This window comes from Felis catus, chromosome F1, assembly GCF_018350175.1.
Source record: "Felis catus isolate Fca126 chromosome F1, F.catus_Fca126_mat1.0, whole genome shotgun sequence".
NCBI classification, from domain to species: Eukaryota; Metazoa; Chordata; class Mammalia; order Carnivora; family Felidae; genus Felis; species Felis catus.
In genome coordinates, this window is record NC_058384.1 from 10,635,136 (window position 1) to 10,658,803 (window position 23,668).

General features: G+C 39.1%; 1 protein-coding gene across 9 annotated transcripts in view; it reads left to right on the forward strand.

Annotated features, from left to right (window-relative positions):
* DCAF6 (DDB1 and CUL4 associated factor 6) overlaps nucleotides 1-23,668 on the forward strand; it is a 134,107-nt gene that overhangs the window by 64,929 nt on the left and 45,510 nt on the right. For 2 of the 9 annotated variants that reach the window (XM_003999156.6, XM_045049453.1), the window contains exons 11-12: nucleotides 4,742-4,906; nucleotides 12,438-12,497. The exons of 2 other annotated variants lie outside the window; for them this stretch is intronic. In XM_003999156.6, coding sequence (XP_003999205.5) covers nucleotides 4,742-4,906; nucleotides 12,438-12,497 — 225 coding nt within the window. Of the gene's footprint in view, nucleotides 1-4,741; nucleotides 4,907-10,262; nucleotides 10,350-12,437; nucleotides 12,498-23,668 lie in introns of all 9 variants that reach the window. 5 more of the 9 variants (XM_045049457.1, XM_045049458.1, XM_045049454.1 and 2 more) reach the window with 4 other exon arrangements.

Consider the following 23,668-nt stretch of genomic DNA (forward strand, 5'->3'; position numbering starts at 1 on the left):
AATTCCCAGGGATCATTATGCTCTACCTGCATTGGTTTCCTTTATTTCCTTGAATGTGCCAGGCAGGTTCTCTTCTGCCTCTTTGTTTCTGATTCTGAGCCTTTGTACTTATTGTTCTCTTCCGAGAAGCTTCCCCCCTCCATCCCTGCTTATTGTAGCCAACTTCTTTTTCCTTGTGTCTCAGTTCAAGTGTCACTTAAAGGAGGTCTTTCATTCTTACCGTAGCTAGATTCATCTTTCTTTACTAAAATGTTTTTTATATAGCCCTGTTTACTTTGTGATAAGCACTTATTAAAATTAAAAAAAAAATTTTTTTTAAAAATTGAGAGACAGTGTGAACGGGGGAGGGGCAGAGAGAGAGAGAAAGGGCGACGAAGATCTGAAGCAGGCTCCAGGCTCTGAGCTGTCAGCACAGAGCCCAGCGCGGGGCTTGAACTCACAGACCGCGAGATCATGACCTGAGCCGAAGTCGGATGCTTAACCAGGCCACCCGGGCACTCCATCACTTATTAAAATTTGTAATTATTTTGGGGCACCTAGCTGGCTCAGTCAGTGGAGCATGCAACTCTTGATCCTTGGGGTTGTGAGTTCAAGCCCCATGTTGGGCATAGAGATTACTTTAAAAAAAAAGAAGAAGAAAATTTGTAATTATTTTGTTCATTTTGGATTGATTTATGACTTGTTTCTTTTTTTGAGAATGGTTTTTTCATTTTCATTTTTGAGAGAGAAAGAGAGAGAGTGTACGTGAGCAGGGGAGAGGCAAAGAGAGAGGAAGAGACAGAATCCCAAGCAGGCTCCACAGTGTCAGCGCAGAGCGTGACATGAGGCTCAAGCTCACAAACTGCGAGCCGAAACCAAGAGTCAGACACTTAGCAGACTGAGCCACCCACGTGCCCCCAAATGTTTTTATTTTAATTTAGATAAAAGAACATGTATAGAGAAGGCCGTTTCTTTGGATTGAATGGGGTTGTCAGTACATAGAGGTCTCACCTTGAGAAGTGAGTCACCAAAGGGATCCGTGTGCTCCTAATTAAATGGACCACTCAGACAATGAGAATTTAGTTTACTTAATATATGATATGCCTTATGTGTGAATTCCTGCTTATTTACAAATAACTGTCCAGATTTACACATTTATTTAGGTCTGTTCAAAATCTTTACAGTTAAATTGAGATCTGTAGAAAAATTACCGGGAACAGCAGTTGCTCTGTTGTACAGCATAGCAAAGCAAATCTTTCAAAGCCCAAATATCCAGATTACAGCTTCCTTGAAGGAGACCAGAGTCTACTCAGTCGAGGTAGAGACAGTATATAGATTAGAAGCAAGTGGAAATACTAGGTTAATGGTCACTTTGGGGAGACCAAAGAAGAGACCAAAGGAACTTGGAAGTCAGTAAAGGAGTGACAGTTCTAGGGAAAAAATGCACAAGGATCACCTGGCCAAGAAGCAAGGTGGGGTGGAGGACAGAGCCACAGCAGGCAGATTAGGTTCCACCGAATTAGATGGAGAAGTAATGCAGTGTCCAGGACAAAAGAACCTATGTATTGGAGGCAGGACATGAGGTTAGAGCTGAGGGGACCTTTGTCGGGTCAGCTGTAGTTTATTGTTCTTCCATTTCAGTGGGAACTACGTCACTGGGGAGATTAGCCCAGAGTCCTTCAGCGGAAAACAGGCAGTGGGCAGGTCGTTTCAGGAGATGGAGGTACGGATTTCCCATAAGCAATTCCTGACACATTGTTGAGGGTTTTTTTGTTGCTTTTAAAATTCAGCCCCAAAGTATTCATTATATTCACTTTCCATTTTGGTTCATGTCAACAAAAACTAATTCTCAGTGCATTTATTTGCATTATAAATTATATGTTTATGTGTTTTTTAAAGGACATAATGTGTATGTATCTTACCTGCTAGCAAGACTGTTGTTTAGTCTGGTTGTTTAGTCTGCTTAGTCTGTTTGGAATTTTTAATTTAATATTTGCCATTCCTAGTTAGCTGTGGCAACTTCTGTACCTAGCTTCATTTTTTTGTCTTAAGCCGGGGGCTTGGGGGAAGCCACAATACCAGCCTTAAAAGTAAAGAAGCAAATTCTTCTTTAAAAAGCACCGGAAGCATTGAATAAATAGTTCGGGACGTTATCCTAACTAAATGTTGATTTTCCGAGTTATAGAGCATCAGGGCTTGCACTTAGAGCCCGCTGTTTATATGTTACATCGCATAGTGGATCTAGATGGAGACTCTCCTATCCCCATGAAACACTTGGCAGCTCCAGAGAGAGGGTTTGAAATGATGATGAAGTGAGGTGAATTTTTTTGTGGTTTTTGTTTTCTCAGCAAAGTTTGACGTATACATAGTCTCTTCATGGTAAATTGTTTTGAATTATAAAATAACAAACTTTATGGGTGCACAGTAATTCTTTATATTGCTTAAAGCATTGCTGTTATGCCATCAATAAATACGGTGGATGTCTATACCTAAAAAGAAGGCACTGTGCCACTGAGCATCCCAATTTATTCGTCAGTGAATACCGTCCTGCTCGGTGCTAGAAAATTTCCTAGGAAGAACCTAGCATCGGGAGACTGTGATGATACTTGAATTGTTTGCTGAATCTTAACTGCCAGTCGGCTGACTGAATAAAATTCTTTATAAGTAGAGAACTTGGTAACAAGATGTTAATATCTCTGGCACGATTGATTCAGGAAACAACCAAATTTGCACCTTTATACTCCAGGTAAACGAGGCTAGAAATCGTCGGGTGGTTTGTGTAATTTGCTGCCAGCGTCAACAAGAGACACAGAATTCTTTGTGCCGCCACCATCAAGTCAGCAGCCCTTGCGTCTCTGCCTTGCCTTCGGTTGTGGTGAAGTCGTTCTGGACCTATTTAGAGCCGCTTCCTCTGCTTACCACTGCAGCTCGTCTCTTGGGGCTGCTCGGGGACAGCATTCTTGCATTTGCCCCCTTCTCTTCATGCGTCCTCTTTCTTCCTTCCCTCAGTTAAACATTGCTCATCAGCACACAGACATATGTGTTATTTCCCAAACTAAACAAACTTCCCTGGGCTCTTTATCCACCCCCCCCCCCAACCCCAGCCATCGTCCAATCTCTCTGTTCCCTGTTAGCAGCAAATCATCTGGAAAGAGTATATGTGTGCCTTGTGTCTCTACTCCATTACCTCCTCTTTCTCTGGAACCTGTTCCAGTCGCGTTTCGGCCCCTGTGATTTCTGCTGAAATAGCCTGTCAAGATCATGAATGACTTCCAAGGTGCAAAAGCCAGTGGTTAATTCTAGGTGTCTTTTTTGTCATGTTAGCAGCATTTGACACAGCTGCTCCCTCCAACCTCCTCACTGGCTTCTCCTTCCTACTCACGGTTTCTCCTTTCTATTAAACGCTGCAGTGTCCCAGAGTTCAGTTCTTAGACTTCTTTATTCTCACTTGCACTTGCAGTAGCTTCAAGTCACATCACCAGCGACATCCAATTTATTAGTGAATTCTAGAGTGTTACAGTCAGTCCCTACTCAAGTTCTCCACTGAGCTATCTGTTAGTTCTCCTCTTCCCTCTGCTACTACCTGCTGCTCCGTTTTTCCCCGTCACAATAAATGACAAACTCTTCTTTTTCTTGTTACGTAGGCCCAGAATTTGGGGATCGTTCTGCATCTAAACTATCAGTAAATTCTTCTGCCACTGCCTGTGATATGTCCCCCACCCAGACACACCTCCTCCTCTGAGCATTTGCACTCGCTCTTCCCTCCACCTGGAACGTTTCCTCCAGGCACCCATGTGGTTTCCTGCCTCAGTCCTTGAGGTCTCTGTTCAAAAATCATCTTATGAGAGAAGCCTCCCTCGGTGATCATACGGAAAACAAGCCCTCCTCTGCTGTCTCCGTTCCCCTCATCTTCCCTGTCCAATTTACTTCACAGCAGTTGTCCCTGTTTTACACGAGCACCTACGTGTATATTACATATATGTGTGTGATGTGAGTTCACTGATGTCTTTCTTCCTTTCGGAACGTACACTCCACATGAGTAGGGACTATTTTGTTCAGTGTTTTATTTCTCTCCCGAGCCTAAAACGATGCCTCATACATAGTAGGCACTCAAATGTATCTGCACAATTCTATGTTATATTTCCACTTTTGTCTACGACCGCTGCTTTAAGAAAATAGTGAAGATTATATAAATATTTTTTAGGTAAAAAAAAAAAGTAAATGACAATTCTATTCAGCTGAAAACTATGTAACTTTGACTTTTTAAAGAGCCCTCCATTAATAAATTCCAAGAACTGTTTACAAATACTAACTTTTTCATAATTTTAATTGAATTTTCCTTATTATCTGATCGAAGTTAGCAATTTTGTATATAGATTAGATAACTGATAGTGACTAATTTTTCGTAGTATCATTTTGTTATAGAAAGATGAAATTAGTGACGAAAGGAATATTTTAAAATGTTTTGCTTATGGAAGACTTTATTTTCATTCTATTTAGTTACTTAAATATCCTTCGAGACTATATGTGTGTAATTCATTTCACTGTGGTTAAATAGACGCATTTGAATACGTGTGTATAGTGTATCTCCTAATGTGATGATCAGTAATTTCTTTCTCGTGAGTAATTTGTTTTTAATATTCCTCCATGAGACGTGTTTTCTTTATACCCTTCTCTCTTTAATATGTAACAGATTCTTAGCATTTCCTCTCTTATTACTATCTTTTCACCTTGTTTTTTTTTTTTTTCCTATCTGTGTCAGAATTTTTAAGGGGGCCTGAGATAGCTTTGCTCCGTAAGCGCCTGCAACAACTGAGGCTTAAGAGGGCCGAACAGCAGAGGCAGCAAGAGCTGGCTGCGCACGCCCAGCAGCCTCCTTCCGGTCAGTCTTCTCACGAGGGCTCTTCCCAGGACCCTCGTGCCTCAGGTTATTAACGTCAAGTGTCCTCGAGCGGCTGGTAGAGTTGGTGTCTTAACACTGCTGCTGTGTAACAAGACGCTGCCCTGCCCTTCAGAAAGAGCTGATGGCGCTTACGGCTTCTCCCCGCCTTTGTCGCATCCGGCGCTACCCGTCGCGGCTAGAGGAACACGGGCGGCAGCGGTGTTGGCCGGAGAGCTGAATGTAGAATAATCCGTTATTTGGTTTGTGACATTTCTGCAAAGGGGCAGATGTATATTACTTGTACGCTAAAGAGCTACTTTCTAATAACCTAGTGAATTCAGAGCCTGCTTTGACATTTCTATTGAAATTTCATACATGCTGAAATGATACCTGTGTTTATTGGCCCCTAGCCCTTCCTCTTCTTCTTCTGTTGTTTCTCCTTTGAACATTAGCCAGTATTCCTGGGAAAGTAGTAGTGCTAGATTTTAGAATTACGGTGTCGTTTGGCCAGCTAGCCTGCTGACTCAGTCATCCTCTTCTGTGATTATTTGCAAGTTTTCAGTATCTGCCTACTTATTCCTTGTGTACATAATCAACTCTCTGATATATAGGACAACAAAAATACTCTACAGTCTCCTGCCAGAATAGTCGTAGGCTATAAAACTCATGGGAGTTTTATGACCGTGATAATCTGTGCCCCTCTCTCTTTCTTTGAGCATTTTAATGGCCCAGTTCTTTCATGGCCAGGAAGCTCACGATAGTCCACAAATGTTTGTGGGAAGAATTATATAGCATAAAACAGTTTGCCAGTTTAATTCTTTCAAGATGGATGATAGGTATTATATATCCTGTCCTAGAGTGCTACGTAGTAGGTGCTGTGCAAATCTTTGTTTAGGAACTAGAGTGTGTCCAGGGTCTCCCACAAATGAGATTATGATACTTTGATGTACTACTTTGTTTTGCCACCCTGCAGAGGTGGGGTATTCGTTACTTTGAGAACTCTGATTTAATTACTTGGAATTCATTTATATATTGGTAGAACTTAGCAACCTCCACTTTATAAATAGCTGTTCTACCGTGTGCTGATAACAGAAGCACATTATATAATACCATGGTGAAATAAAATAGGTTTAAATAACTGTAATATAGGTGTGATGTTTGGAACAGATTCCGAGCCTCATTTTTTTTTTTTTAATTTTTTTTTCAACGTTTATTTATTTTTGGGACAGAGACAAAGCATGAACGGGGGAGGGGCAGAGAGAGAGGGAGACACAGAATCGGAAACAGGCTCCAGGCTCGGAGCCATCAGCCCAGAGCCCGATGCGGGGCTCGAACTCACGGACCGGGAGATCGTGACCTGGCTGAAGTCGGACGCTTAACCGACTGCGCCACCCAGGCGCCCCCCGAGCCTCATTTTTAATTGAGTGTTATCAGCCAAGGAAAGACATCTCTGACCATTTTTTTTTTCCTGTACTTAAAACTGACTGGAAAACTTGACTAAATGACAGTCATGACATTTAATAATGAGACATTTTGCTATGATTTTGTGCTGTGCATAAAACTCTAGCTGAAGTGTTTCAAAAGTAAAAATTTTGCAACATAAAAACCAATAAGGAAGTTAAAGTGTTCCTACACATATTTAAATATTTTTAAAATACTGAAATTTAGCAGGTGACAAACCAAATATTAAAGTGAGTTTGAGTATAAAATAAAACTGTCTACATTAGCAGGAAAGAAATGTACATTGTAGACATTAGAACAATATTTTTTAGATTCATCCTTTCATATATAGCTTACCAGTTTGAATTGAAACAGATTTTTTTTAAAAACAATAAGCTTTAGAGTGATTATGTAGTCTCTGAAATAAGATGCTGTTTACCAACTCTGAGATTTCTTATTAAATAGTATCTAGTTTGGTAATCCGTCTATTTGTGGTAATCTTTAAAAAGTAGACATCTTGCCCATTTTGAGGTTGAGAAATGTGTTATCTTTACTTTGTTGTGTTTTGTTGAGATTTTTTTTTTTTATGTTTATTTTTGGGAGACAGAGAGAGAGAGTGCATGCACGAGTGGAGGGGCGGGCAGAGAGAGAGGGAGACAGAATCTGAAGTAGGCTCCATGGTGCCAGCGCAAAGCCCGATGTGGGGCTCGAACCCACCAACCGTGAGATCATGACCTGCGCTGAAGTTGGATGCTCAATCAACCTAGCCACCCAGGCCCCTCTACTTTGTTTTTTAACAGCCTGTTGGGCCCTGAGGCTGTCTTACATGGTCAATATTAGAGACCCTTAGGGCTAACAGTCAGTGTGTATTGCTCCCTTCACCATAAGGTAAAATACTTCCTCTGTATCACATGCTTTTTTTTTTTTAAGTTTATTTATTTATTTTAAGAGAGACAGCGCAAGTGGGGGAGGGTTAGAAAGAGAGAGGGAGAGAGCATCCCAAGTAGGCTCCGTGCTGTCAGCGCAGAGTCCGATGTGGGGCTCGAACTCATGAAACTGCAAGATCATGACCTAAGCCGAAACCAAGACTTGGATGCTTAACCAACTAAGCCACCCAGGCGTCCCTCATCTGCTTTTAACATAGCATTCATACGAGACATCTGAGACCCTAATAAGTCTAATCTTGACATGCCCTGTGTTCATTTGATAATGCTACTTTTACTCTGTCCTCACATGTCATAAGAACACTATTTGGTAATTAAATAAGGAAAAGTTAAATAATGCATAGTTTGTTACAGAGGATGACTAATAAAAATCTGTATGTTCTGTCCATGTAGTTAATTTTTGATATGAGGAAAAATGAATAAACTTAATACAGAATTCATCTTTTTAGAACACACAAATTATAAAAATACAGAATAGGAATTCAATTTATGAAATTCAACAAGGAGATAGATTTTATTTGAATGACAGTTATTTTATTTTAAATAATTTTATTCATTTTTGAGACACACACACACACACACACACACACACACACACACACACACAACGTGAGCAGGGGTGGAGCAGAGAGAGAGGGAAGCACAGAATCCGAAGCAGGCTCCAGGCTCCAGGCTCCAAGCTGTCAGCACAGAGCCCGAATTCATGGGGCTCCAATTCACGAACTGTGAGATCATGACCTGAGCCTAAGTCAGACGCTTAACCGACTGAGCTACCCAGGCGCCCCTTGAATAACAATTATTAAAACATGTTCTTAAACTTAGTGATTAGGTACAATATTGTCTGTGTATTGTGGACATTAATTGATCCATCATAGCTAATTTCTAAAAATTTCGTTTTTCAAAGTCAGAATATATTACTTTAAAATATTTTTATTTTTCTAAACTAAAAAGTGCCTTTTATTTCCTAGGCTTTTAAAAAATACATCATAACTTATTTCTAGGCTTTCAGTGATTTTTTTTTTTTTAATCATAAAGAGGTGAATTTGCCTTCATCAGATTACTGGTTGGATTCTTGTCCTGGCCTTATGACTAGATGAGCTCGGACTGATCATTTGGCTGCTTTGTGTCTCAGTTTCCCAATTACTGATTTATTTAGATAGTGTGGCCTGCCGTAATTCACAGAGATGACATAAGTATGGGGTAGACAATATGGTATAACATTTTTGTATTCCTGAGTAGAGCAGTACACATAATAATGGGCTGTCTTAATTATAATATCTTCCACTTACCACCTCACAATTACCTCCTATCACAGCCATACACAGTTGACGGCATTCAGGGTTTTGAATGAGCTCTAAAGACGAATGCCCTAAACAGCTATGGCAGAGACAGTCAGCGTATTGCTGATTTTAAACCCGACTCTTTTTTTCCATTTCAGGTCCTTTGAAGTCATGGGTTGCTGGCTCCTGCTCAGAGTGACAACACCCTGTGGAGTCTGCTGTACTGGCTCGACCACCACAGAGCCCCACTGGAGCATGGAGCCAGCCTAGAGGGGGTCAGGTAGGAACTGTTTTTTCACTTTATGGCACGGTTTTGCTGATTGGAAAAGAAAAAAAGTAATTTTTATACCCCGAGAGGGTATACAATATTGGTGATTATTTTTGAAAAAGGGCTTTTCAAAACTGAGCCATATTGGAAAAAATCAGCACTTACCCGATCCTGTGCAAGCAGGCTCTACACAACATCTAGTCCCCACTGTCCGTGACAACGGTCACGTGTAGCACTTCTCAGATGGATGCATTTGATCCTTGTTTTACTGTTTATAGCATGAGCTGTAGTTAGTAACTCAGATATGATGTCAGTCTCGTTCTGTAAGCATCCGTGGCTACATTGAATGACAGAATCTGGGCACACCAGTGATGAGTGTCTTAGAACTTCAGTCATGGGAACACGTTCCATATTTTTCAGAACAGCTTCCTATCATTATTTTTCATTCAATATCATGTTTCTGAATAAGAGGCAAGTAATAGTAACATTAATTGACCCTTTCCTATGTGCTGTCTAAGTAGTTTACATGGATCATCTCATTAAGTCTTCATAAGAATAGTATGTGGTAGATACTGTGGTTATTCCCATTTTACAGATGGAGAAACTGAGACATAGAGACGTTAAATGACTTGTCCAGGGTTACGGTATTACTGAGTGGAAAAGCCAAAATTGAACCCAGAAGTCTGGCTGACTCAGAGGGTAGAGCATGTGACTCTTGATCTTGGAGTCTTGAGTTCGAGCCCCATGTTGGGTTTGGAGCTACTTAAAAATAAAATAAAATAAAAATCTTATTAAAAGACTATAATTCCTTATTTTTGTCTACACTGGAGAAAATTCTGATGTCAAGGGGGCTAAAGAGTTTTTTCGAGACCAAAACACAAATTTTTTGGAAATACACAGAAATTGGCCATGAGACACCTTGAGCTTAGCACTGAATGAGTTTAGCCTAAAGCTTATCTCTACCTTAAAACTAATAATTCTAAACACTTGCAATAAGCGAACAACCATATTGCATTTTGTAATAAATTATTATGAGACCATATGATCTGATTTTTTTTTTTAAGTCTATCTTAGAGCAAGCACACAAAAGGAGAGACTGGGGGGGGCGGGGGGGGGGGGGAGAGAGAGAATCCTAAGCAGTTTCCACACCATCAGCGCAGAGCCCAATGTGGGGCTCGAACTCACAAATTGTGAGATCATAACCTGAGCCAAAACCAAGAGTCAAATGCTTAACCGACTGAGCCACCCAGGCGCCCTAGTCTGATTTTTATGTAATGGGTGCTTTCCAGAAGACATTTATTTCACAGCCAAATGGGGTAGAACATGCAAACATACTGACACGATCAGCATTGAACCAATTTTATCGTGTTAATATTTGGAAGTACTTCTGTAAGTTAGAAGTTATGGGTACTGGATTTATGAATATCTAGTGGTATGAAAACATGTCACTTCACATGTTTATGTGCCAGGAAAATCATCCTTCCAAAAAACAGCTGCATGGTGCCCGAGATTGAAAATAGAACGAAACAATGGTCAAGAAGGATTTCTTCTTAAAGGTTGGTTTTTCAAGATGGAAGGAACAACAAATAATTCCCCAGCTACGTACAGTATTGTGACAGATATAAAACCAGTGAGGAAACCCTTTTCATTTAATACTATTTTAATGTAAACTTTTTAAATACCTTAAATCATTAAAGAGATTGAAAATATATAATTTTGAGGAGATAATAGCATTCTAGCTCTTTCATTAATGGGTTTTTTAGAGTCATACTCTTTCCTAAATTTTTATCTATAAAATTAAATAAGATGGTCTTTATTTCATAACATTTGTACATTCCATAATGTTTGTGGAAAAATTTAATATTTGAAAAAAAGATTACCTAGAGACTTGATAGTTTTCTGAGTGCTCTTAGTTATAAATGAGAGTACAACGAAATGTAGAACAAACACAAATATAACAAAAAATATTTCATGAAACGCTTTCTAGGAGGATTTTCTAATACTTCACTGTGATTCAAATTTTTGTTCAGTTTTTCTTTAAGGAATACAGTTTTGGTCTTCTAAAAACCATCTTATCTGTTCTTGAAAAACAACATAGGTAGGAATGTTGTATCTATCCCTGAAATAGATAAATGAGAAGAAACCTTAGAAAGGAAAGCAAAGCATGGAGAGATTCAGGAACTGATTGAAATCCTATCATTTCTTCTTTCTTTTTTGTGTTGTGCAGATTTGTTGAACTGAATGTTCTGATGAAGAGGTGATAAGTAAGGATAAGCCAAAGCTATCATTCAGATGATGATCATGCGTTATCCAAATCTAGTAATTCAAAAGTCTCTGAGCAAACGTATCAGAAGGTAGACGATTTAAAGTTGATAGAAGTGGTCCTAGTGGCAAGATTTAGACTGTTAAATGTACAAATTGAAGCAATCAGGATATACTGAAAAACTTTTCTTAGCTATTAAGTTAAGGACGCTCTCAACTCAAGATATTTTATCTACTTTTGGGGAATAAAATGCCATTATGAATAGAAACTGGTGACTATCCAAAAGTGCAAGGTTTTTGTCTCGTTAACATTTGCTAAGTACTGGAACACAGGATATTAGAAACTAGGAATTAATCTTACATTTTGGGGGGAGCTGTGCTTATTATCCACATATTCTAGCCCCACTGGGACACTGGAACCCAAGCCAGGACTTAGTAGCCACCTCCTATTCCCTGGTGCCTTGCTTAAGTTACTAGGTCCCTAGGATGGCCAGGAAGAAAGAAGCTTAGATCTAAAAATGTCACACGGCTAATTATTGTCAGAACCAGGTTTAGAATCAAAACTCACTGACTCCAAACCAGTGCTCTTTCCATTTTATCATGCTGCCTTTTCCAAACAATAGAACCCATTTATAGAACAAATTCTTACACAGAAACTCAGCGCATCAAAAGGATGAAAAATTAAATGTTTTATTTGAAGCCGGGGTGGAAAGCGTGAAGCCCAGACTGGCAAGCCTATTCCTTTCCTCTCTTTTCCTTTTCCCACCAGGCCCCTAAAAACTAAGGCTTCCACAGACAACAGTTTTAATATGCACAACATATCTTAGAGTTTTTAAAATTATCTGTGTTTCTGTCATGGCGATTACTTCATTGAAGTTTTCTCTTACAAACCATTTTCTTTGTCTCACGTCTTCACTTGAGCTCCTGTTTCAGCTCAAGGTGCAATACCCACTGTCTAGCAGAGTGTAGTGAGCATCTCATTTCATGCTTTGAATCCTCCAGTCCAGAACGAAAGCCATCTGTAAGGGGCCAGAAAGGGGTTTAAGAAGGGGAAGGAGTCTTCCGTCTAGTGAAAGAGATAACTCTAGTTCTGTTTTATCTACCTTGTACCTTGTGCCTGTGCTAAGTGAATTTGACAAAAGGTATATGCATGGAAGCAGAAGAATATTTTCTCAGCTCATTCTTAGCTTGCTAAGTGCTTGCGTGGAATAACCTGTCTGAAGCACATGGCCCCGCTTACTCACTGCTTGGGAAATATACCACAGTACTTACTTCTGTTCTCTGCCCTTATACATTTGTTTCTTAAGCTTAGAGTTGATCATGACATTGCTGTGCAGTTTTCTGCTGCTTACTTTTAAGTTGAAATCTCATTTTTGTTTCAGATTCTCCTTCTTCTGTGGTTAACAAACAGCTCGGATCCATGTCACTTGACGAGCAGCAGGGTGCGTGCAACAGGAGATGCGCTATGCCCATCCACCCATAGTTTTATTGCGATGCATAAACCAAGCTCTCTCTCTCTCACTTTTTCGTAGCATTTCGTTTTGATTATGGTCTAACAGTCAGTATTTTGTGGGCTAAATTGCCCTACGTGGTATTGTGCATAAAGGTCCTCCTTGACCTGTGCGGATTATTTTCTACGTAAACTCAGTTTATTTCTACCTTTGGCCCCTTATGCCATCTTTAAATTCTCTTTTTATAACAATATTGTAATGGATATAAGCTATATCTACCTTTAAAAGCTGAGGTGTCATAAAACTGTGTAGAACTGTGGGGTGAGGTTACCATATTACCTAGTGGCTGACCTAGGAAAGGTTATTTGAACATACTAATATTCTGTATTACCAAATGGCTATGGTAATATGTCACTTATCCAGTGGTCAGACTACCGATAGCTTTAACTGTAAGGAATACAGTTATGATCTCATTCTGTAGGGAAAATAGTGTCCACAGGTACTTGGCACGTGTGAAGTAGGAGAGTGTAACATCAGCTTGAAAGCTCTGAGCACAGCCTGATGAGCCAGGTGACTTATTTTTCAGGCTTTATTACTAGCACATCAATCAAAGATAGCACAGAGATGGATTGGTAGAGGAAGACATTCTGACCATGAGAAGGGGAAGCTGAAAAGAAGGATGGAAAGAGAAAGACTCTAAAAACGAAACAAACAGGCCATTCAGAATTAGGGAAAGCAACTTTACTGTCGTACCTCCGAATTCCCTGGGTTACTCTAAATGTATCGTGATGCAGCTGGTAGAAACCAGTGATGTGAAGTTGTCCGGGATAACTTAAATAATACTTTTCTCTAAGAAGACAGATGCATCATCTCTCTACTGTATTTTATAAATATGTTTCCAAAAAATTGGGAAAAAATAACTTAGCTCTAAGGCCATAAGCTCTTAGTTGGCTGAAAGTTGACACGTATAGGGTGCCTCATTTGCCAATGGTATTTGGGAACTTCAGTATTATTGGAGTACCTGTTTAGTGTGAAACAGATGTGATTTTAGCAGTCTTCCTGGAGACATATTCAGAAACTAATTTTAAAACAAATTACTTCTGATCTTAAATTATTCTTTCTAGACCTGAGATGACCACTATTGCTGTGGGTGTTTCTGTTCTTGCGACTGCATGAATGATGAATGAGTTGGTAAATGAAATTTGAGAACTAAGAAATTAAGCATGTTTTGTCTGTATGCATTTATTGTAAAGGTATTAACAGTGAAGAATAATTCCCTTAAGGTAAAGTACAATTATATCACCATGTTATAATATATTGTACTACTGTTTAAAACTGCTCTCTAATCAAAAATCTTTTTTGTAAGGATATTTGAATGCAAATAGTGTATCACTACCAGAGAGTTGTGGCCAGATTCATATTCTGTTAATCACATAGAGTAATTTCCATAGATTATATTGAATATTTTATTCAGTTAAATTGGTACTTAATTTACATATGATATGGAATATGGCAGAAAGAGACGAAGAAAGGATAACTCGCAGATTTTTGGCATCAATGCCTGGGTGAATGATGATGCCACTTAACTAAGGTAGATTAGTCTTGAGGCAGAAATCAAGAGGTTCTTTGTTTTTTGGCCATGTCAACTATGATATGCCTGTTAGTCATAGAAGGAGAGGTGTTATATAAAAGGGCAAATACTGAGTAGGTTTGGCAGAAGCTATATCGTATTAGACTATCATCAATGAACTGTGTAATTAGAAACGTCCTAATGATGAACAGTATATCCAAATGAATTAAACCCTGAGCTTTTTTTTTTTTTTACATGCCTTTTTGTTTAGCAGGATTACATCCTTTTTTTTTTTTTTTTAGGTTTATTTATTTATTTTTGAGAGAGAGAATGCGGGAGGGGGGAAGGGGCAGAGAGAGAGAGGGAGAGAGAATCCCAAGCAGGCTCCGTGCTGTCAGCATGGACGCGGGGCTTGATCTCCCGAACCGTCAGATCATGATCTGAGCCGAAATCGAGTCAGACACTTAACCGACCGAGCCACCTAAGGGCCCCAGGATTACGTCATTTAAAAAGTACTGGGGACTTCTACATTACAGGCTTATATTACCTAAAAATAACTTCTGTAAACATTAAGAGAAACTGCCCACCACGATCTTTCTCATCTGGACTAATACGATAACCTCTCAGCTGGGTTCCTCACACCCACTCAGGCTGCAGCCTGTTCCCAGCAACAGCCAGAGTCAACTTTTAAAAACAAATCTAATCGTGTCCTTCATCTACCTAAAACTTTTTAATTGTGTCCCTTTGCCCTTCAAAACAACCCAAGTCCGTACTGTGGACTTGACCCGGCCCCTGTCTCCCCAAACTTATCTCAGGCCACCCTTCTCTCACTAAGCTTTTGACAGATAGGTCTGCTTTTAGTTCTTCTAGCACTCTCTATTCCTTTCCCTCTCAAAACTCTTATGTATGCTATTTCCTCTACCAAAAGTCCTTTTCTCCTACAGCAGCTTTCTACCCATCAAATCTCAGAAATTCCTTTCTTAAAAATAATATGACATTTTAATTTGAAGTAATTCTCCCCTCTTACTCTCTTTGTGACCTGTTTTCCTTCATTGCATTTGTCACAATTTGTAATCATACAGTTTGAGGATTTGTTTCATCCCTGTATTCTCTAAATGTTGTTTTCATCGACTCTAATACACTATGATACAGATATGCCTAATACCATATCTGTTATACAGTCAACCATAAATATCTGCTTAAATGAGTGAGTAAATGACTTTATTAAGTAGTGGGATGCCTTAGGAGGAACAGAACCAGATTTATGTATTGGAAAGATGATTTTGGCACGATTATAGATGGTTGATTGGAAGGGGTTAAGATTGAAAACTGCAAGACCATGTAAGGGGCTGTTGTAATAGTCCAGGTGAGAGACGCTCTGGGGTCCAATCTAAGGTAATTAGAGGTAGGAAATGAGAAAAATGGACAGATTTTGTCAATATTTGAGAGACAGAATTGATGGCACCTTGAGACCGAGTGGTTAAAAATGAATGAGAGAACCATATCCAGGTATCTTGATAGGATAATGGAGAGCGATACCATCAACCAAGATGGGGATTTCCGGAGAAACAGCTGGTTATAGGGGGAGAAGATACATGAGATTTTCTTGATATGTTTAAGTACACTGAGCTCTCCAAATTGAGAAATCTTCCGGACAGACAGATGGATATATGTGTCTGGGAGTCACTGGAGAGGGCTGAGGGGGAGATAAAAATTAGGAATCATCAGTTTACAGATAGCAGTTGAAACCATGGTAGTAGATGAGACTGTCGAGGAAACGAGGGTCAGGTGAAAAGGGGAGAGTGTACCCTGCAAGAGCAAGCAGAGGAGAGGATTCGGCCAAGGAGACCGGAAAGGAATGAGCAGAGGAACTGGCAGGGCAGAAAGGATGCCGAGTTGGGGGGGGAAGCAAAGTTCGAAGAGGAGCTGCCCAGCAGTGACCTGTGAAGCGACGATGTCACGTCCGACAAAGACTGAGGGATGGTTTTGGCCTTTGGTCAGAGGCCGCTTACCCGTTGTTGCCGTGGCCTGGCAGTTTGAGTGGCGCGGCGGGGGCAGAAGTCAGACAGCAGTGGTTTGAGGAGAGTGATTTTCTTTTGGAGGCGGAAACGTTAGCACGTAGATGACTCTTTCCATAAGCTCATTTAAGAATGAAAAGGTAGAGGAAAGGTAATGTCTGGGAGAGGGGTTGTGGTTTCCAAATGGAGCACGCTGATAAAATAAGAAAGAATCTTTGTCCGAGAGGTTAAAGGTGTAGGGGATAGTTGATGTCCCCTTAATGCTGTTATTTCACGTTTTAATCTTTGTCAAGACTCTTGTGTTCCACTTTACCCTGTAGAACGGGAAAAGTAAAGTTCATAGGTTTTCTTTCTGAATATATCTTTAGGGATTATTTAATCATGTTTCAAGTTTCTTATTCATACTTTTAAAGAGACGCTGTTACATTTTTTTAATTGATAATTCAGTTTCATACTTATTTGACAATGTTCATCTTACAAGCCCTGAGGTACTTTCTCATTATTGTGTGATATCCCACCGTAGTCCATAGATTTCTTTATTTGAGGGGGTTACCAAGGAGAAAAATGCTACTAATAAAAATTTAAAAATTGGGGTGCCTGACTGTTAAAAAAATTTTTTTTAGAATTTTTAAAATTTAGTGGATTTGCTTCACTAAAAGACTTTTTTTTTCTTTCAGTGTTTATATACACATTATTGCATTGGTTGGTCACTGTTTTTGTTTATCTTGAATTTTTGACAGAAGCACAACATTTTTTAAATAAAAGTATATTTAGTCTAAACCTTCAGAGTCATCAATGCAAGCTGCCTGGTTGCTGGTTGCCTCAATAGTTCTTTTCTTTTATCAGAATATTTTCCTAAGAAACAAAATGTCAAGGAAATAAGTGTACAACATGCATATTGTTTTTATCCTATCGTAAAATACTTTCCAGTATCCTGCAAATAGAGGGCTTTGTACACACATTGACAGCCTCTCTGTGCTAATTAGAAACTCCTTTTGAGTAAGCACAATGATACCTGTGCATTGTGTTTAGTTTGAACAGTGTTTTAATGAGTAGTTCTGGTGTTTCTTTTCATTTATATCTTTAATTATGTAATGCCTACTGTATTATAAGGAAAATAATCCTCTTCTGGCATATATTTCTCGTGCCTACTTACATTATTAAAAGTAACACATTATTTTCTGTTAAAAATATTTAGGCCAGTGCTATCCCCCTTTTAAAACAATGGAAGAAACCTATGACCTTAACTTTTAATTTTTGACGGAGTATAAGAAAATTGTTCTGCCTAGGTTTTAAAGTGTGGCCGTGACTAAAGCAAGTTGCTGTATATCCATTACAGTGACAATCATCCGGGAAGTTGATAATGCTGTTGCGTTTGAAACTTAGGCCTGTGGGCGATTGTGCACCTGCCAGACACCAATTTGTAGCCTTAGAAATACAAATTTTAACTCTCCACTGTGTATATGCACAAAAGCAGACTTCTTTCGATGTCCATAAGACGTTCACTTAGAGGATGAGACTTGTGGGTCACCAGGAACCAGTGAAACAGCTCTGACTGACTCCACTAGGGTAGATGGGAAATGGGAAAATGGGACCTGTCATGCCTTCCCTTAAGGTCATACACTGTCACCAAATTACAATTTCATTTTAGTAATTTCATGACAGTATTACTTCAAGTAGTATTTTAGATCTCCATTAAATGTACTTTGACAGTTCTAATTTTTGTTAAATAAATATCTAACTGTTGAAGCCTGCTGCAGTAACGGAAAGTACAAATTCAGTATTCATCATACTGGAGTATATTCGTAAATACTGTATCTTAAATTCTAAAAAAAAGAAGTGAACTTAGAGTTCCTTCTAGATTTTTCATATTCCAAAAAATTAATTATCACTTCGTTGCTTAGAAGGGAGCAGTTAGTCTCCCTTTCCCCAACTATTAAGTCTAGATTCTTCGTGTTAGTGATACATTTGTTCTTTTGAAAGTTAAACCCTATTTCATTTTGAGCATATTTGTATGCTCACTCGTTCTCCTCTCCTGCTAACCAAATCAGTATCTGTCTGTATATCCAGTTAAATTGTTTTCTAACTCAGAACTGTGTATGATAAAAATAACTGACTTTTAGTGTGTGACTGGCATTGTGTTAAGAATTTTACATGCACTATCTCATGTGTTCTTATACAACAAGTACTAATGTTATTCTTATTTACTGATGAAGAAACCAAGACTCCCAAGAAATACAGAAGGACAAGTGAAATAAGTGATGGAGCCATATTTGTATGTCTGTGTCATTAATTCAACTCATATTTAATTATCTGTTTACTTGGGGCAAGTACTGGGCTCACACTAGGATGCATGCTCCCTGTGCTGGGAACATAGTGTTGATTAGCAATAACAGTGTTAATAATCATAATAGAGTTGGTTAACTGTAATAATAACAATAGCAGACACACTTACATTGCATATTCTTTGTGGCAGACATTACTTTGAGCAATTTATATTTGTTCATTTACTTAATCCATACCACGACCTTATACCATAGGTACTGTTACGCTCATTTTCCAGATGAGGAAACTGAGGCACAGGGAGATTAAGAAACTTGTCTGAGGTTACCCACTGTAAGTGTGCCTTAGTGTTATAAATGTGATCCAGACCTAAGCCTGACTCTGCCATCTGTGATCGTAACTACTCTGCTTTGCCTCATCTAACAGTAAAGACAGATGATGAAAAGATACCTCTAAGTGTAGTGAGTGTTATAAGAGAGGAAATAACAGGGTTCATTGGGGAACACGTAAGAGTGAGTCTTCATGTCTTCTGGTAGGGGCCTAAATATGGCATCTGTGAGGACGAGACACTTAAGCTGAGGTCTGCAAGAGGAGTATGAGTAAATTAGGTGAAGGGGAGTGAGTGCAGGCAAGCAGGAACAGCATATGCAGAGGCTCCGAGATAGTCACGTTAGCATGACATGAGCGTCCCACTGTGGCTGCAGTGTTCCTTGGCTTCAAGAGATGGGTGGGGCCCAGATTGAGAAGGACCTTTGGGAAGTTTAAGGTTTGGGATTTTATTTTAAGAACAGTAGGAAGCTAAGGAAGGATTTAAAATAGAGAGTATGGACTGATCCATCTGGTTTGTCCAGAATAGAGTATGGAGATTTGACTAGAGACAGAATCACTTAGGAAGTTCTCCTGGTACTAACATTTTGACCCGATTGATGGTAGAAGTCTGGGGAGAGAATGAAGAGATTGAAGAAATATTTAGGCTATAGAATAAACAGGATTTGATAATAGTTGAATGAGGCAGGAGATTGAGGAGGAGTCCAAAGTATAAGCTGCAGTAACCACTTTAGAATTTCTCTGTGGGGGTGGTTTAGTAATGGCAAGCTGGTTGGAGGGACCAGGAGGAGAGTATGTGTCTTCACATATTTGTGGTTGTTTGGGGGAGTTACTGATGGAGATTAACAGATGACATTTCTGGCTGCTGTAAGGCTAACTCCCAAGTTTCGATTGAGCACAGTTAAGTGGGTAGACACATTCTTAAATAGGCAACCCTGGAAAAGGAATAAGGTATGGGAGGGGACGCGTAGAAGGAGGTGGGGATCGCAGACTTGCTTTTGAATATGTCGATTTTGAGTTTTCCGCGTGAGAGACCCACGTCTGTTGGAAAAGGCTGTTGGGCAGTTGATTGCATGGATATGGGGCTTAGAAAAGGTGTTAGAGGGTCGCCTGGCTGGCTCAGTGAGTAGAGCATGTGACTCTTGGTCTCAGGGTCGTGAGTTGAAGCCCCACATTGGGCCTGAAACCTACTTAAAAAAAAAAAGATAAGAAACCCTTTTTTTTTTAAAAAGGAAGAAAAGATGTCAGAGCTAGAGAAATAAATGGGGAATTTTCTGCATATAGATAATAATTGAAGCCATAGAAGTAGATGAATTGACAAAGATGAATATAAAACGTGAGGGGAGAAAATACAGTATCTAAAACATCTCAGAAAAAAATCAGAAAAATTCCAGAATTAAAGATTTTGCTAGAGGAGATACAAGAGACGAAGAAGGAACCAGAGAGGTCAGAGGTAGAGTAGACCACCAGTACAGTGTCATGAGATTGAGAGAAGAGAAATTCTCAGATACAGGAGAGCTGTGTATCTGAGTGCTGCTGCTAGGTCAAGCAAATGGTTTCCAGAAATTCTCCACTAAATTAATCAGTGTGGAGGAGATTGATCAAATTAGAGCAGTTTCACAGGCTGGTAGAGACAGAGGCCACAGTAGACCAGGGGGTGAAGAAATGGAGATGAGAAATAAGAAAAGCATTTCAAAAACATTTTTGTAATGTTTGTTTGTTTCTTTGTTTGTCAATTTTGAGAAAGAGAGAGACCAGGGAGAGGCAGAGAGAGAAAGAATCCCAAGCAGGCTCTGCACAGAGCCTGCCAATGCGGGGCTCAGAACTCACAAACCTTTGAGATCATGACCTGAGCCGAAATCAAGAGTTGGACACTTAACTGACTGAGCCACCAAGGTGCCCCAAGAAAAGCATTTCAAGACAATAAGCAAGGAAGACAGTAGCTGCTGGGGAAGATGGTTAAAGAGAGTGTTCTTCTGAGCTGTCTGCCTCGTTTGTTCATTTTCACCTGGAAGTCACATATTGATCTGTTTTGTGTGACAGGCAGGTTTGGATTTTTTAAGAGAGAATGTTCCCGGGGAAACAGAAAAGAGAGATACTGAGTAAGGATTTGGGGAGGGTTCTTGTGCCACATGGCGTGGCCATCTTTACCTGTTTCCTTCCTTTGTGTTCTCCTCAAGACTGAATGTGAAATAGGAATAGGGACTCTTATGAACAGAGAGCTATAAGGCTCACGGGTCTGCAGCAGGGGAAAGAGAGCCTAGGTAGCTGCTGCATTTCAGCCCAGAAATTGTAAACGTCACTGGGAATATGAAACCAGGCACAGTCTGAACCTACATGTATCCAAACTCATGTTTAGATTCAATTTACATTTCTGTGTTATGTCATGAAAAAAGTTCTTGGATTAAAATTAGTATAATTGATATAGAGGTTGAGTTTTGATTGTCAGGGAGATATTTTGACTAGAATATTATTTCCAAAAGATTTTACAGAAGAGATTTCCTAAGAAATACCAGTTTTAAAGTTGTGCTTTCTTTGGTTTTGGCTTCCAGAACATCATTTATGTATGTAAAGTCAGATCGCACTAGTGAGAACACTTATTTTTAGAATAAAATGCCTTGCCCCACAGTCATCTGTATGGTAGATAGGTGTTTTCTGTGAAGAATCTACTCCTAAAAGCAGTTTCTCCACTTTGAATCAGAATATGCCTTCTTATGCAAATGATTGGAAGAACTGGATATCCAGTAGTCTGAGGTCTGCAGAAAAATTACAGATTCCTGACCTATAAAATGGAAGTGTTTCAAATTGTTCTAAAAATTATATTTGAGAAATTTGCCTTCTCTTCTGTGCAAGTCAAGTAAGTTGGGAGCAAAATTTGAGAAGGTAGTTGAACCTTACTGATGTGTCTACATTTTTTTCAGAGAATTTCACCATATGTTTTGCTTCCTTTTAGATTTATTTATCTTTTTAATTTTTTTAACATTTGACTTAATGGAATGAGAAGTGGCAAGAAGTTCATTGCAGGGGCGCCTGGGTGGCTCAGTGAGTTGAGTGTCCAAGTTCAACTCAGGTCATGATCTCACAGTTCATGAGTTTGAGCCCCGTGTCGGGCTCTGTGCTGTCATGGCGGAGCCTGGAGCCTGCTTCTAGTGTCTCCTTCTCTCTCTCCCCCTCGCCTGCTCACACTGTGTTTCTCTCTCTCTCAAAAACAAGTAAACATCAAAAAAAAATTTTTTTTTAGTTCATTGCATAATAGAAAGTACTTTTCATAAAGAATAGACTATTTCTGTATTATCCACCGCTTACCTAAGCTACTCTGGGGATTAATGTATGATTGCAGTTTCGAGAGTGACGCAGGAGCAGAGAAATGTTGGGCATAATGATTCTAAACAAATTTTTGTGGCCATATCCTCATTAATTATCTTAATTTTGATTACTCTTTAAATTTACATATAGGATAAGTCTCCAGGGATATCCTAGCTGAAAGTTCAAACATCTGTATCAATATTTAGATGATCTATAAACCTAGTTACCAAGATAGCCTATTTTGTGCTACTGTCAGCACACTTAATTTTTGGCATGATCTGAGCCTGTGTTTTTAGAACCACAGAGGAATATAATTTCATAATGTCAATGCACAGATGAAATGGTTTGAGTACATGTGTGTTACCAAAACAAAATTGTTTGTGGTTCATACCTGAAAGGCTTGGAAGTATCTAATTAAATAAAATTCAGAGAAGTTGCTTTCAAATTATATTCCAGACCATTCTAAAGTTTTTTCTGAGTCACTATACTAACCTGAAAGGGCTCTTATAACATGTCTGGAGAGGATTTTTAAAATTGGGTCTCCAGAATTTCACGTTATTGGCTATTCACTTGTAACCTTGAAAATGAAGTCTTTCACAGTATGTGGTCTTGATTTTTATGTGGTTATTATTGTGCTTTTGAAACGTGTGTTTTTAAAACAGGTGGTAGTTTGCCTTTTTCGCACTGCAAGCTGCTGTCACCAGTTTTTAATAATTATTCTTAAGTAAGCAATATAAAATAGCCATCTCTAACTTCAGCAGTGTTGAACAAATTGAAAGTGATTTTTCCCCCACTACACTGCCCTTGTGCTGAGAGCACACAGTTTAATTAATTTTATTGTCCTATAATGTTTTTAGGAGAAGGAGAAATAGTCCAGTCTCTAAGCACCCTAACCAGAAGATACAGCACAATTTTCCAGTACTCTGAGGCCAAAGTGACAATTTGGGTTACCAGAACCGTTATCAGTTACATTAATATTGCTGAAATGGATTACACATCATTTCTGAGAAATAGTACCACGAACAATTGGTATTTCTAAACTAAAATATTTAAGCAATCTTATTTTCTATTTTGTATTCAAGTTACTTCCAAGACAGCATAGTCAGTAGGAACTCCATGTAGAAGGAAGCCTAGATGGCGAGAGAAAAAAATCTAGCTCAGAATCACCTGTTTCACCATCTGTAAAGTGGAGGTTTAATACAGGACGCACCTGTCTCCTGGGACATAGTAATGCTTAAGAAATTCTTGTTATTATTATGATGGTGCTTTTTATATAAAGTCATTTGTTTAGGTGAAGTTCTAACCACAAGGGCTCTTAGATTAAAACTTTTACTTGTTAAGCAAAAAATATCTTACATATTTCTGTCTGTTGTGTGAGGTTTTGAATAATACAGTTTTAATTATATATACATATATATGTGTGTGTGTGTGTGTGTATATATATATATATATATATATATATATTTCAGTGTTTATTTTTGAGAGAGAGAAGGAGAAAGCAGAGAAGGGGCAGAGAGAGAGAGAGACAGGCTCTGTACTGTCAGCACAGAGCCCGATGTGGGGCTCGAACTCCTGAACTGTGAGATTATGACCTGAGCCAAGATCAAGAATCTGACGCCCTGAATAATAAAGTTTTTAGATGGTGTTTGCCGATATAA